The sequence below is a fragment of the Solanum verrucosum genome, unplaced genomic scaffold, assembly GCF_900185275.1.
Source record: "Solanum verrucosum unplaced genomic scaffold, falcon-dt-bn FXZP01000009.1, whole genome shotgun sequence".
In the NCBI taxonomy this organism is placed as follows: Eukaryota; Viridiplantae; Streptophyta; class Magnoliopsida; order Solanales; family Solanaceae; genus Solanum; species Solanum verrucosum.
In genome coordinates, this window is record NW_026020231.1 from 4638290 (window position 1) to 4651315 (window position 13026).

The 13026-nt window shown below is 34.7% G+C and overlaps 2 protein-coding genes across 4 annotated transcripts; one reads left to right on the plus strand and one right to left on the minus strand.

The window, feature by feature from the left end:
* Positions 1-1618: 1618 nt before the first annotated feature.
* Positions 1619-8800, plus strand: LOC125832426 (LEAF RUST 10 DISEASE-RESISTANCE LOCUS RECEPTOR-LIKE PROTEIN KINASE-like 1.2). Of its 2 annotated transcripts, none has more exons than XM_049511575.1 (4): positions 1619-2549; positions 7163-7198; positions 7288-7548; positions 7657-8800. In XM_049511575.1, exons 1-4 carry the CDS (start codon positions 1781-1783, stop codon positions 8589-8591), a joined length of 2001 nt encoding a protein of 666 aa, XP_049367532.1. In that variant the 5' UTR covers positions 1619-1780; the 3' UTR covers positions 8592-8800. The 2 variants fall into 2 exon arrangements, with proteins under 2 accessions (XP_049367532.1, XP_049367531.1); XM_049511574.1 differs by lacking the exon at positions 1619-2549 and adding an exon at positions 4816-5742.
* A 696-nt stretch (positions 8801-9496) lies between these two features.
* On the minus strand, positions 9497-12488 carry LOC125832427 (protein SAR DEFICIENT 1). Of its 2 annotated transcripts, none has more exons than XM_049511576.1 (7): positions 12299-12488; positions 12118-12193; positions 11453-12017; positions 10885-11045; positions 10607-10801; positions 10424-10508; positions 9497-10017 (listed from the first exon to the last, which is right to left on the minus strand). In XM_049511576.1, exons 1-7 carry the CDS (start codon positions 12391-12393, stop codon positions 9860-9862), a joined length of 1335 nt encoding a protein of 444 aa, XP_049367533.1. In that variant the 5' UTR covers positions 12394-12488; the 3' UTR covers positions 9497-9859. The 2 variants fall into 2 exon arrangements, with proteins under 2 accessions (XP_049367533.1, XP_049367534.1); XM_049511577.1 differs by having other exon boundaries at positions 12323-12407.
* Between the last annotated feature and the right edge of the window lie 538 nt (positions 12489-13026).

Below are 13026 nucleotides of genomic sequence, written 5' to 3' on the forward strand. Positions count from 1 at the left end.
AACGAGTGCCGAGTCAACTGTGGTCAGCAGTGTTTTAGTGCAGAACAAGAGAAAGGTGGAAAAAAAAGGAAAGAAAAACTATAAGGAGAAAAACATACAAAGAAAATTTTGTAAACAAAATATAAAATCCTACTAATATTTTGGTAAAAAGTTATACTAATATTATTTATATTGAGAATAAAATCAACCAAATGAACAGAGACAAATTTAATATTTAAAAGTTTATGAATTTTAATTTAATTTTTTAAAGTTACTAGATTCTATCAACTTATATTTTTATAAATATCAAATTATTTTTAAGATAAATATTAATTGAGTTAATAATTGAATTTTGTCTAACGCTGTACCATAAGGGACACATTGTTCGTACTTTGTCGTCATTGGCACTTTATAGCGGACAAACAATACCAAAATATATCTACTTGTAGCGATAATCACATGGCCGCGTGAAACGTGAGATGTTCTAAATCCAATTTACGTGTGTGTAATAGAGAAAAAATGTCTATTTTTTCATATTTAATCAGTTAAAATGTTATTTTTTATCTCAATTTATGTGACATTTTTCAGATTTCTAGATTCAAACAAATGTAGTTTTGATGATAAATTTTTCAAATATCTTTTAAATATTTTGAATTGTCAATTATTATGACTTATGATATTTTATACGTAGTTTACAAATATATAAATTTCATTTCAAAAAATTTAAAGATTTCATGTGTAAATTTTCTATCAAAATTAAAGTATTTGACTCTCGAAAAAACGAAAAAGTGTCTATAAATTGGGATAGAGAATGTATGAAACATCTTTTTTCGAAAAATAAAATTCTTAAAAATGAGAATGATTTTTCTAATGAAATTAGGAAAAACAAATTTCACAAGTGACATTTCAAATTTCTTGTGTTCGAACCCCGGCCTCCCCAACAACCAAAACCCCAATCCCCTTCCCTTGACCATCCTCTCCCCACCACCCTCGATCACCCCCTTCCCCTCTCCGATAGTGTTTTACTAGATTACATAAAAATACTTTTGACATGATATCTTTTTTACTTAAATAAAACAAACCAAAAAATACTTTCCTGTTGCATGGGAAAACATTTTCTTTCACAACTTTAAATTTCAAAATTTACTATTATAAGCAACCTCAAACACTCATTTTTTTAAGTATCAATTAAAGGTATGATAAAACGCTAGTTAAATTAACATTCAAATGTCGCCTCGTCTCTAATCTCTATTTCTATTTTTAGTGCTACACTGCTGTAATCCTCTGATTACTTTTCTGTACCTTAATTGCAATTTACAGATAAAAGGAAACTCTTTGTATTGTACTGTAAAAAGAGAAACTGCCTTGCAATTTCCTTCTCTCATTTTTTTCCTCTTTTAGTTGACGTCGTAATTTGACCATCTTTTTCTTGTGCATTATTTTGAAATCATCTCACCTTCTTCCTGCATTCTTTATGTTTTCCCTAAATACATAAAATATAACTAAAGTCTTCAAAAAATGTAATTCCACTAAGGTCAATACCTGTATTAAGAAATCCAACTCTCAATAACTAATGACAAAATAGTTTGGTGCCTATCCATTAGACCATAAAGCTTTACAACCTCCAAATATTCAACATTTCATACTTCAAGTTGACAAAAATATATACTTCTTCTGTTCTAATTTATGTGGCGATGTTCGAATTTTGAGAGTGTTATTACATTTGAAGCTGCAAAAGTTTATACTACTACTATCTCATGTATACCAATCAGCTTTGCAATTTGTTTCATATCAATTGATCATGTTTCAAAATCAATCAATCTGCTTCTTCTTCTACTACTTTTTTGTGTCTCTGTTTTTCTCCTTCGTCAGATCCAGTGCAAATAATGATACTTCCTCCTATGCATTTTGTCCTAAATCAACCTGCAATGGAGTGGAAATTTCATATCCATTCTGGAGACTTGACAATTACAACGCCAGCGCTCCTCAGTACTGTGGTTATCCAGGATTTGGAATCAATTGCTCAAAAAACCAACCGCTTCCGATTATTTACCTTCCAGGCGATGCTTTCTACGTCAAAAGTATAGATTATAAAAGCTATTCTCTCGCTCTAGTGGACGCTGATGTTTTCAATGAGACATGCCCTAGAGCACGTCACAACCTTACATTGGAGAAATTGCCGTTTAAGTTTTCCGATTCCGCTCTGGAACTTACCTTCTATTTCGATTGTACGGAACCTCTACCTGATTCTCTTCCCGCAGAATGCTTGAAATCAAGTGGAAACAGGACGTATTTCTACGTTGGGGAAACTGAGCCAGACTATTTGAACTGGTTTGGGATTTGTGAAGAGAAAGTGGTGGCGACGGTGAAGGAAAGGAGAAGATTCCAGAACAATGATTGGATCAGAGGATTTGGTGCCGCCATGGGAGAGGGTTTCGTGCTGGACTGGTGGAGCGCGTCGGAGTGCGGGCAGTGTGAGGAATCAGACGGGAGGTGCGGTTATAACAATTCAACCCATAACCTTTTGTGCTACTGCCGAGATGGTACCGTTAAGTTTAAACATTGCGAAGGTACACCCAAACCTCTTGCTATTTATCTTTCCTCATTCTTATAGAACATTGCTGCTAAATTTTCATAATTTGCTTAAATCTAGCTATAATTATCTTATATTTTTCATATAAGAAAAATCAAATCCCTTTATTCTTAGAATTTGAACTCAATTTTTTTAATTAAAAGTGAAAAAAAGTTATTTTTATTGAATCAAGGTTTGTAAACTTGTCTTAAGGTGGTAAGTCAAGACGTGTTTCATAAATTTAGAGGTCATTTGGTTGCGAGTTAGGAAGAGAGTTATTCATGCATTAAAATTAGCATATAGCTTGATAATTGTTTAATACAAAATTTAGCACATCAAATATGATGTTTAGTTATCATTTTACAATCTTATATAAAATAAATAAAATATGTACTATAATTATGGGTTAGTTTATATCTTATTTTATACAAAATAGACGATGAAATAATTAATCTTTGCATTATTAAAACTTTCATAATCCAACCGACGACCAAACAATCTCTTATAAAATAAGTAATAAATAAAATATAAAAGGGTTACAGTCCTACTTGTTCCAACTTAATGCTATTTAATTTAATCTAGAAAAAGTCCAATTCCATAGTTGGCGTACGTGTTTAGTCATTATCCTATTATCTTTTTTAATACGCCAATCAGCCAATGGTATCATGTTTTCTTGAATAGCTGATGTTCGTATTTGACTTTAATTCTAGTTTTTGCTTACTTTGAATTCAAAAGAATCAAATTGCATAGTTTATTGCGTCTAAAATCTGAAAGCAGATTGAATTTTCCGCAAAGAGCCAAAAATGAAGAGGCAGTACTGCGAATATACTGAATTGAAAGGCCCATTAAAGATTGGGCTATCAGCTAAGGGTGTCAAACTAAGCCCATAAATAAAGGTCCCGCCCAATTCATAAAAATATTTGGGTAAAACTTGCGATTATGATTTAGTGAAGACAGAAAGCGGGTTGAAATTGAGAACTAAATGGGGATAAGTTGACAATTATTTTTAAATGGAGAATAATTGGATGAGTTACAATTTAGGAAATCTACCTAATTAGAAAATCATCCTTACCATATTAAATTTCAGTATACTTTAAAATAATTACATCACCACTTGCTCTTCCTCGGATAGATCAGTGCATATTTGATACTAGATACATAGATATATGAAATTATGAAACATAGATACAGAGAAGTAGCGGGATGAGGGAGGGAGAGAGGCGAGATACATTCGCTTAATACAATGTATCTAGAGGAAATTACATGGTATCTAGAAGCAACTCGGACAAGATACGTAATTATTGAAACTATGCGCTAAGTAATTAGCATCTATATTAGTATGTTTTATAAAAAAAATTCAATTTATCAATATTAAATTATCTTAAGCTCAATCCATAAAAATATGGATAGATTGGGCGGATCCTTTGTTTTAGGCTTAGTTTGACAACCCTAGGTTAACCCATTTTAACCTATCCAATTTCAGGCAAACTGGCTCATTTGACACCCCCTAGGGTAGCCCATTTTGTTTTAGGACAGATCTATGAAAATTAGGGAAGAAATTAGAAAAGATGACAACATTTGCGTTGGAACCTTACGCTTATGTGATCAGTGCGAACTACAACTCAAGTCGCAGTTTCTCTCTTCAGCACGACCCAAAAGAACTTTTTATTTTATATATATATATAAATATAAATAAATACGTAATATATATATATATAAACAAGCCTTGTTTGTAGACAAAATTCAGGTTTCTGAGTGTCAGGGCATAAAATAGCCTACCCCTTTTTATTATTTATCTCCTGTTATATTCTGACTATCAGCTTCACAAAATGCCAAAGAATATTTAAAAACCTTAATAATATACACATTGTCAACAGGTGCAGTCAGGTTACGAATATGATGTGATTTTTGGAATTTTATATTCCAGGCAAACAAAGAATTCTCAAACACACATGTCCTTTCTTGTTCAAGAGTTTCCGCCTCTTTTCCTTTCTTTACTTTGTTTTCTTTCATCTAGACCTGTATTTTTAGTCTGCGGAAAGTTTCAGCTTTCAAGGCTATTGAATGGAAGTTACCAATAAGATTGGTGTAAAATATTTATCCCTTTTTTATTCATTTGAAATTTCTCCTTCTAGTTGTGAACAAATGAAACTTATTTTCGTCCCACTCGTCTAAGTTGAAAAGTGAAATTTTCTATAGTAAAATAATCACAGAAAGTCTTATAAAACATGAGCAGCCATTTGTTTTTTCGTTTATAACAATTCTCAAGTTTGCCATCTTTTGTTAGTCAAAACTGGATTAACTTTGACACTTGAACACCTCAATTGAATCATAGATTTTGCCAAACTCTTCTAATACATAGGTTCTCCAACCAACATAGTCTATCATTGATGAGTTCTCACAAATGCATGCTCAAAACTTCCCTCTTCCTCTGCTCCACTCCATCATCGCCTTCCTATGTTTCTTGATCACGACCTCGCCATCGTATGGCCAAGAGGATAAACAGTATTCCACTTGTAATAGCTCCTACACCTGTGGGAATATTCAAAATATCAGCTTCCCTTTCTGGGGTGGTGATCGACCTCAAGAATGTGGTCTTCCACAATTCAAGCTTGCATGTGATGCCAATCAGGATCCCCTTATACATATCGATGGTCATAATTTCCGCGTACTTGACATCAATGGAGACAATCAAACCATGAGAGTTGCACGAAATGATCTTGATGAAGACATTTGTCCTGATAGATTCGGTAACACTAGCTTAAATGATGCCCCTTTCCGCTATGGTCCTGACTTTATGATTCTCATCCTGTTCTATGCTTGTCCTTTCGATATACCCTCTGAATGGAAAAATTTCACCTTTAGCTGCAATAACACTGGAGAGTCCAGTCATGGTTTCTATCCAGATCGGTCATTTATATCATTCTGGGGACCAATGTATGGGAGTTGTGAGCGTAATGTCACAGTTCCTGTGTTGTTAACGGCATTTCAGCGGTTTGAAGACCAAGGAAGTACGAAGATATTGGAGCTATTGAAACAAGGGTTTAATGTGGTTTACAACAAAAGCCCAGTATGTATGGCTTGTGAGAGGTCAGGGGGATTATGTTGGTCAGAAACAAATTTTGCGGTGCCAACTTGCCTTTGTCGGGACCGGACTTATTCCTATTACTGCGGTTATGTACAGGAACAAGGTGTGTTCCATCTCTAACTTATCTTTTTTGCCAAAAATTAGTCGAACCTAACTGGTAGGTCAGAGTCTTCAACTGTCAAATATGACTGCCAGAGAAGAGAAAAAAACCTATAGGCTGCCATGTTTTGGTGGAAACTCCAATTCTTTTCACACCTTCCTATTTTATTCAATCCCTTGTAACATTTGTTGGGGCATTCTTTATCAAGTTTATGAAGCCCAGATAATAAAATATAGCTACAGTTTGCCTAGCACTAGCCCTTTTTGATGATGCCTGTTCTAAGAATTTAGTAGTACTAGACAGCAGCAAGTTTGTATTTGCTTCACCCAGCAAGATAGGTATATCAAAATTTGTAATCAATGGAGATAACAATGCATTTTTAGAAAGATTACTTCATTAGTTGAGCAACAGTTTAGCAATGGATTCTATTTTCAAGGAATGAGAATTTCCTAAGGGATTGGTTTTCAAGAATTAGCTGAGATATATGATAGAATGGCCATAAAAACACCAATGATCCGAAGTGATTATCTCAAGATTCTTGAAAACCATAAATCTGTGAAAGGGAGAAATACAAATACTTCTGTACTGAAGACGAGAATTCTGCATTTGCAAGTCTCAGTCAGGGTATTCTTTGCTAGTCCTTAAAGCGCATGTGGATGCTATGACAAAATAAAACAACTTTTTCCCACTCTGTTTCTATGATTTTACTTCTACCAACCTGAGATTTGAATACTTCCCGAATTACTTTTCCTTTCTAGTTCTTCTTACCTAATCCGTGATTGAAATCTCTAATTCTTTTGCCGCGTCTAGAGTATTTTGACTCTCTTACCCAGTAGGTGTTGAAGGTGGACTTTAGATGTTAATAAGACTTACAAATTATTTTTCACCTATTCGCCTGACTTCAGTATTCAGGCTTTTCAAAATGTTGTTTTAACAACAGTTATTTTCCTTGTTTCCTTCTCTTATCTGGTTTTTTTGTTTTCTCCATTTGTAAATTGCGCCAGCAATGCTACAGATTATTGTTTTGCGATTATTTGTACTGAGCTTCTAGTGCACTATAACTATGCAGTAGAATTATGCCAGAAAGAACCCTGTTTATGCAAAAATGAATTACCAGAACTTCTGCAAAAGGAAATGAGGCTAATATGTCAAGATTGCCTGAATAACAGAGGGCACTATATGGTGTGCTTGAATAACAAATCCAACCCTAAACAGAACAACGTTTTCATAGTAAATTCAGAAACTTTAAGTCCAAATCCACGTTTGACTATGTTTCATAACAGACTAGAATATAACCACATAATTCCTCTATAGATTAGAAACAGTAAGGTGATAGAAGTTGTATTTATGTCTTTATGATACTACTGGAGATATTTATAGTGGTTCTGTATCATCTGATCACTTGTTTATGTCTGCATTACAGGCGATAAAAGAGATATCAGAGTGAAGGTTGCCGTAGGTAACTGTCCTTTGACCATGTTCATCTTATGATATCCTTCTCTTTAACAATGATCAAGAACTTCCTAGTCACATATTTCTCTCTTTCAGGTGTAGCTGCAGCTGCATTCACTGCCATTGTGGCATGCGTAATTTTCTTTCTCTATTATCGTCGACAGAAGAAACGTCATGCTGGTTCGTCTTTGATATCCAGAAGTATCCTTTCCTATCCCACCTCAACAATGGACCCTGAAAAGGCTTCGCACTATTTCGGAGTTCACGTCTTTGACTACAATGAACTGGAAGAAGCCACGAACAGTTTTGATTCTAGCAAAGAGCTAGGAGAAGGTGGATTTGGCACAGTATATAAAGGTAAGAGAAATTATCCCGAAGTGGGCTTTCTCTCACTGCCAACCTGCTACTAAACCTAAACATTTGATCTGATTCATTAACCATATGATTGAACATGACATGTTATAGGTAAACTTCGAGATGGGCGTGTTGTTGCTGTAAAACGTTTATATGAGAACAACTACAAGAGGGTTGAGCAATTCCGAAATGAAATTGAAATCCTCACTCGTTTGCGCCATCGAAATCTAGTTACCCTTTACGGATGCACATCTCGCCATGGCCGTGAGCTTCTTCTTGTGTATGAATATATTTCCAATGGTACTGTTGCTGATCATCTTCATGGGGAATTCTCAAAGCCTGGATCACTTTCATGGAATACACGAATGAGCATTTCCATAGAAACGGCAAGCGCGCTAGCCTTTCTCCATAATTCAGAGGTCATTCACCGAGATGTAAAAACTAACAATATCCTCCTAGACAGTAATTTCTGTGTCAAAGTAGCTGATTTTGGGTTGTCTCGGCTTTTCCCTACTGATGTTACACATGTCTCAACAGCTCCACAGGGTACCCCTGGATATGTTGATCCCCAGTATCACGAATGCTATCAACTCACCAGTAAAAGTGATGTTTATAGTTTCGGTGTGGTATTAATCGAGCTTATATCCTCCCTGCCAGCTGTTGATATCTGTAGGCATCGACAGGAAATAAATCTATCAAATATGGCAATTAACAAGATTCAGAGCAACACATTACATGAGCTGGTTGATTCAAATCTTGGTTTTGACTCCAATGACATGGTAAAGTTGATGATCACTGCCGTGGCAGAGTTGGCTTTCCAGTGTCTTCAGAACGACAGGGATTTGAGACCATCCATGCCGGAGGTTTTGGAAGCTCTACTGGGAATTCAGAGTATGGATAAAACAGCAACAGAAATAGGGAAGCCAAGTCCCGGTGATGATGCTGGATTGTTGAAGAATCACGCATTATCTCTCTCACCCGATTCAGTTATTTCAAAATGGACTAGCAGTAGCAGTTCAACAACACATGCTTCCAGTATTGGCTAAGTTTATGCCCTTAGTTTGTCTAGTTTGTGGTTTTCTTGATAGTGATTCTTCAGCCACCTGCTCTATTGGTCGCGGAAGGTGAAGTTTAGTGTCTTTCCTTTGAGTACTTTGGACCTTTTTCTATCTTAAAGAGGTTGTACATATCTCGTATGCAGCAATTTAAATTTAACAATACTAATTCAATTCATTTCTTAAATTCTTTAGTTAAATTGTGTAGATACTTGTTCAATTGATCATCTTTGTCATAACAGATTTTGAGCAAGTTTTACCAGGGTGAGTAAATAAGATTATATTTTGTCTAGTGTAGCAGGATATTGCTGTTGAATATATTTGATAAGAATTTTATCTTAATGAGCAAGTTTACATTTTGTTGTGCCTTCATTTCATTGCTCAAGACTTAATTATATAAAACATACCTAGTGTAATCCCACAATCGGGGGTTTGGGAGAGTAGAGTGTACACAGATCATACCCCTATCTCGTAAAGATAGAGAGGTTGTCTCCAATAAACCTTCGGTTCAAGTAAAGCATTTCAAAGAAGTTTGAAAAAGAGAATACAGAAAAGAAAGAAGTGACAACAATGAAGTAGAGCCCTGTGTAAAGCAGTACATAGCATACAAAAAAAGAGCAATAACAAAAACAAACTAGTCGTGATAACTGAAGTACAAAAAACACAGATGATAAAGTGGTGGCAGGCACCGGTAATAGGATTAGCTACCGGTGTTTGCCATCAATGCAGGTAACTATAATTTTTCAATTTAATTTTTAACTGTTCATGTTCAGTTGCTTGATTTGATTTGGTGTAAATACTAGGTTTTGTACCTGCCAACTTCAGAACAATTTTGGAAATTTCAAGAAGTTGTAAGAAGGGTACTGTAAATAAAATAAACAAGACATAACTGAATGCATAATCAAAGTAAAAATTTGCATTAATTTGTTCATTCAAATGAACAATCACTCTCTACAATAGACAATTCAAATTTGAATCTTAAAAAAAAATAAAAATTGAAACATACTTTTGCATACTATTGCCAGACCACACATCTTTTACAGAGGGGTGGCGCAACTTCTACAACAATTTTCAGCCCTTTATTGGGCAAAATTTTGTTCCTACACACTATGTACATTTACCTGTAAGCATAAGTTCCATTCCTTCATTGTCTTCTGTTTACAAGAATTCAAATTAACTTCTATATGCTCTGACGGTGTAAAATTTAACACAATTCTCTATTAGAGGATCCAACTGATAAGTAACTACCACGGTTATTATCAGCAAGTGTATCCAATGTAGTTAGGATTACCAATCCAGCCATTGCATTCGACTAATTGTTCAGATGCATCTGTCAAAATTGTGTTTTGTTGATAGGATCGTATCATTGGTTGTTGCTGCTGATGAACATTTGGATACTCATCCACCATTGGTTCTCCTGTTCATATGACAAAATCATTATATTATGTATTAGTAGTAGTTAATAACCAACACATTGTACTAATGTGTTGACTCTTGCTAATAATTCCAAAAACTTGTGTTTTCTGAAAAAAAAGACCTCTTTACATAATCTTGCTAATAATTCCAAAAACTTGTGCTTTGTGCATGGTTGACATATGTGATACTATTAGGAAAGCTTAAACACATTAATTATGACCTAGTAATCAATGAAATGGATCGAGAACCATGAGGTTTCATATTTAAATTCATATTAGGTGATTTCATCATCTGTTCAAATTTCGATGCGCAGAGTTACCCAATATCTATGCTGATGAAAAAAGTAAGAAATAACTCGTGTGCTGGCCCAAACACCACAGTTTTTTTTTTTTTGTACGAAGAAGTACCTTGAGTTAGTAGTGCTGTCTCATCAACTTCCTCTAAAGAACTCCAATTGTCATAAGCCTCCTTCACCAAATTCTGGATATAGGCCTATTAATTAACAGTTGTACAGATATTAGCAAAGTGTTCAAATACAAAATTTACAATATCTCAAGAATCAAACTCACAAAGTGCATATAAAATCATACCTTTTGTATTCCTGGGAAGTCATGAGTAGGGTAAATTTGCCCATTAATAACTGCCCTAACAACTTGACAAATCGGAGTAAGGATTAATTCGTAGTTTGGTCCATGGGCCATGAATAACTTTGAGCCCATCTCACAAGTTTTTGCATGCTTGTATGTCACTTCCCACATTTTATCTGACATTCCAGTTCCCAGTATCTGTATAATCACAAACAGTTTAAGAGATCTTTGTAATTCATATTTAATTTATATTTGTTTTGTGCGAGTAGCTAGAAGCTTACAGTTCTAATTTGTGGTGTGTCAATAGTAGCCAACTTCAAGAAATCTTGTACAGTGTTGATGCCTTTTGAAGAAAGCTTTTTGCGGAAAGTTCCATCTTTTCCAATCTTCTCAAGACGCCACACTTCATCTCCTAGTGCTGGTGGGTAATGTTTTTTGTACGCTGCAACATATTAACATGACACAAACTCATTAATTTTCAAGTAACCTATTAAAAAAAAAGTCAAATTACATGCTATAACATATACATTTTTTTTTAATGGAAAAGGGTCACAAATGTCCTCAAACTTGTGAAATTGAATTATTTTTTTTTGTCATTTGTTAACAGTCACATAATTTTATAAGAACATTTTATCATATCGGAGTCACTAAGTGAGCTTGTCCTAACTCCTAGCTAGCAGAGAGATTGCTCGGATACTAAACATGCTCAACCTCCAACCCTAAGTTTGTGTGTTCGAGCTAAGCAATAAAATATGAAATTCAGAATAATGAGTCAAGGACTTTTGTAAAGTTTAGAAAATTAGCTTTGAGCCTTTGACTCTAATGAAAGAAGAAGAAGAAATTGCTTACATTCTCCGCGGTGATCTTTAACCACAAACGATTCAGTAACGGCTTCTGTAATTCGAACAGTAGTTTGATTGTTTCCAATTTGAACCACTTTTGCGCCAATTCTGAATTTCCGGCTCCGAATCCAGCTAGAATTGTCAGTAAACTCGATTTCCCCAACAGAGACGACGCCGTCTCGCATCGTGAAATTCAGTTCGCCGGTAAGCAATGGCCTCTTTCCGGTTCTCTCCTTAACGACGTGTTTGTCGAATTCTTCGCGAGACCAATTAGTTTCAGTATCTCCGGACGGGAAATCTCCGTTAAGTACGACGAGTTCTACTTTGATAGGGTAAGGTAAAGTCACCGGAACCATGCCTTCGCCGCTTGTATCCACCAGAATAATTTGAAGACTCTGGCCGTCGTCGCCGCCGGCGACGACTTTGCTTCCGGTGAATATTGGTTGCGAGAGCTTTTTGTTGAAAATGAGACGAAGATTCGATGGTTCTAATGCTTTGATTCTTAGTGAAGGAGATCTCGTTAATGAACGACATGAATAACGCCTTAGTCCATTCTCCACTTCCTCAGGAATCTGCAAAATCAATTTCATCGTGACAAAGTTAATTTCATAAACTTATCGTCAACACGAAACATAAAGTTTAGTAATCATACGTGAAATTTTAAGCCCTTACCACTCGACGGAGCATCGGTTCCAAAGCAGAAGACAAGTTCTCTAGGAAATTCGCCTTCATTGCTTCCTTAATAACACTACAAAAAAAAAAAAAAAAAGGATTTACTATAAGTCAGGTAATCGTGAAATTAAATATGTACATCGACATGAATTAATTGATATTTGAAAAAACGGAGACGTACGAAGCGAAAGAAGGTGTAGTAGATCTCATGCGTTTGTAATTCGGTTGGTTCGTATCCGGATTAGAGTTATCTAAAAGCCGTTTAGCTGCTGCCATTTCTGTATTGAGGAGTAAAGTGTGATAAGCTCAAGAAATTTTCAGTAGATGTGGGATGGGAAAGTATATGTATGCTTATATATATAGAGGAAGAGTATCTAAATTAATGTAATAAGTGGTTTATAATAAAAAGGAATAAAAGTATAGGTTATAAATATTTGTAATATTAAGTGTTAAATTGGGTAATTAGAGAAGTTTCGAGGAATGAAGAAAGAAATAGCGTGGCAAGAGAGGGTTATTCCCAACTTCCAAATGATCTAAGGCAGCCTGATGTAACGACTTTAACGTCAAGCCCCGCTTCAAGTCAACTGCATAAAAATCCAAAAAATATAACAACTCAATTCTTCGTATCGTTTACATAAAATCAATAAATACGATATTGTTTAAACTTATGAGCCGGTTAAACTAGTTTGTAAATATATTTTGACTTATCTACGTGTTTGATGACATTGAAAGACAGAAAGAGTATATAACTTATAAATTGAGATCAATCAAACATCATAAATTGGCCACCCATAATTTATGATTTTAGAACTTATAAACTTTTAAAAATATGTGTTTTTAAGTTATTGATTATTATGAATTTTAATTTTTTAAATATATAGATTATTGAAATATCTTTTTAATAATTTA

Excerpts from the sequence above, each read along its gene's own strand:
- LOC125832426 (XM_049511574.1), top strand. The coding sequence starts at position 4,956 with ATGCATGCTCAAAACTTCCCTCTTCCTCTGCTCCACTCCATCATCGCC. Across the intron at positions 5,743-7,162 it reads CGGTTATGTACAGGAACAAG|GCGATAAAAGAGATATCAGA; the intron begins GTGTGTTCCATC and ends TCTGCATTACAG. Across the intron at positions 7,199-7,287 it reads CAGAGTGAAGGTTGCCGTAG|GTGTAGCTGCAGCTGCATTC; the intron begins GTAACTGTCCTT and ends TCTCTCTTTCAG.
- LOC125832427 (XM_049511576.1), bottom strand. The coding sequence starts at position 12,393 with ATGGCAGCAGCTAAACGGCTTTTAGATAACTCTAATCCGGATACGAAC. Across the intron at positions 11,046-11,452 it reads TAAAGATCACCGCGGAGAAT|CGTACAAAAAACATTACCCA; the intron begins GTAAGCAATTTC and ends AATATGTTGCAG. Across the intron at positions 10,802-10,884 it reads ACACACCACAAATTAGAACT|ATACTGGGAACTGGAATGTC; the intron begins GTAAGCTTCTAG and ends GTGATTATACAG.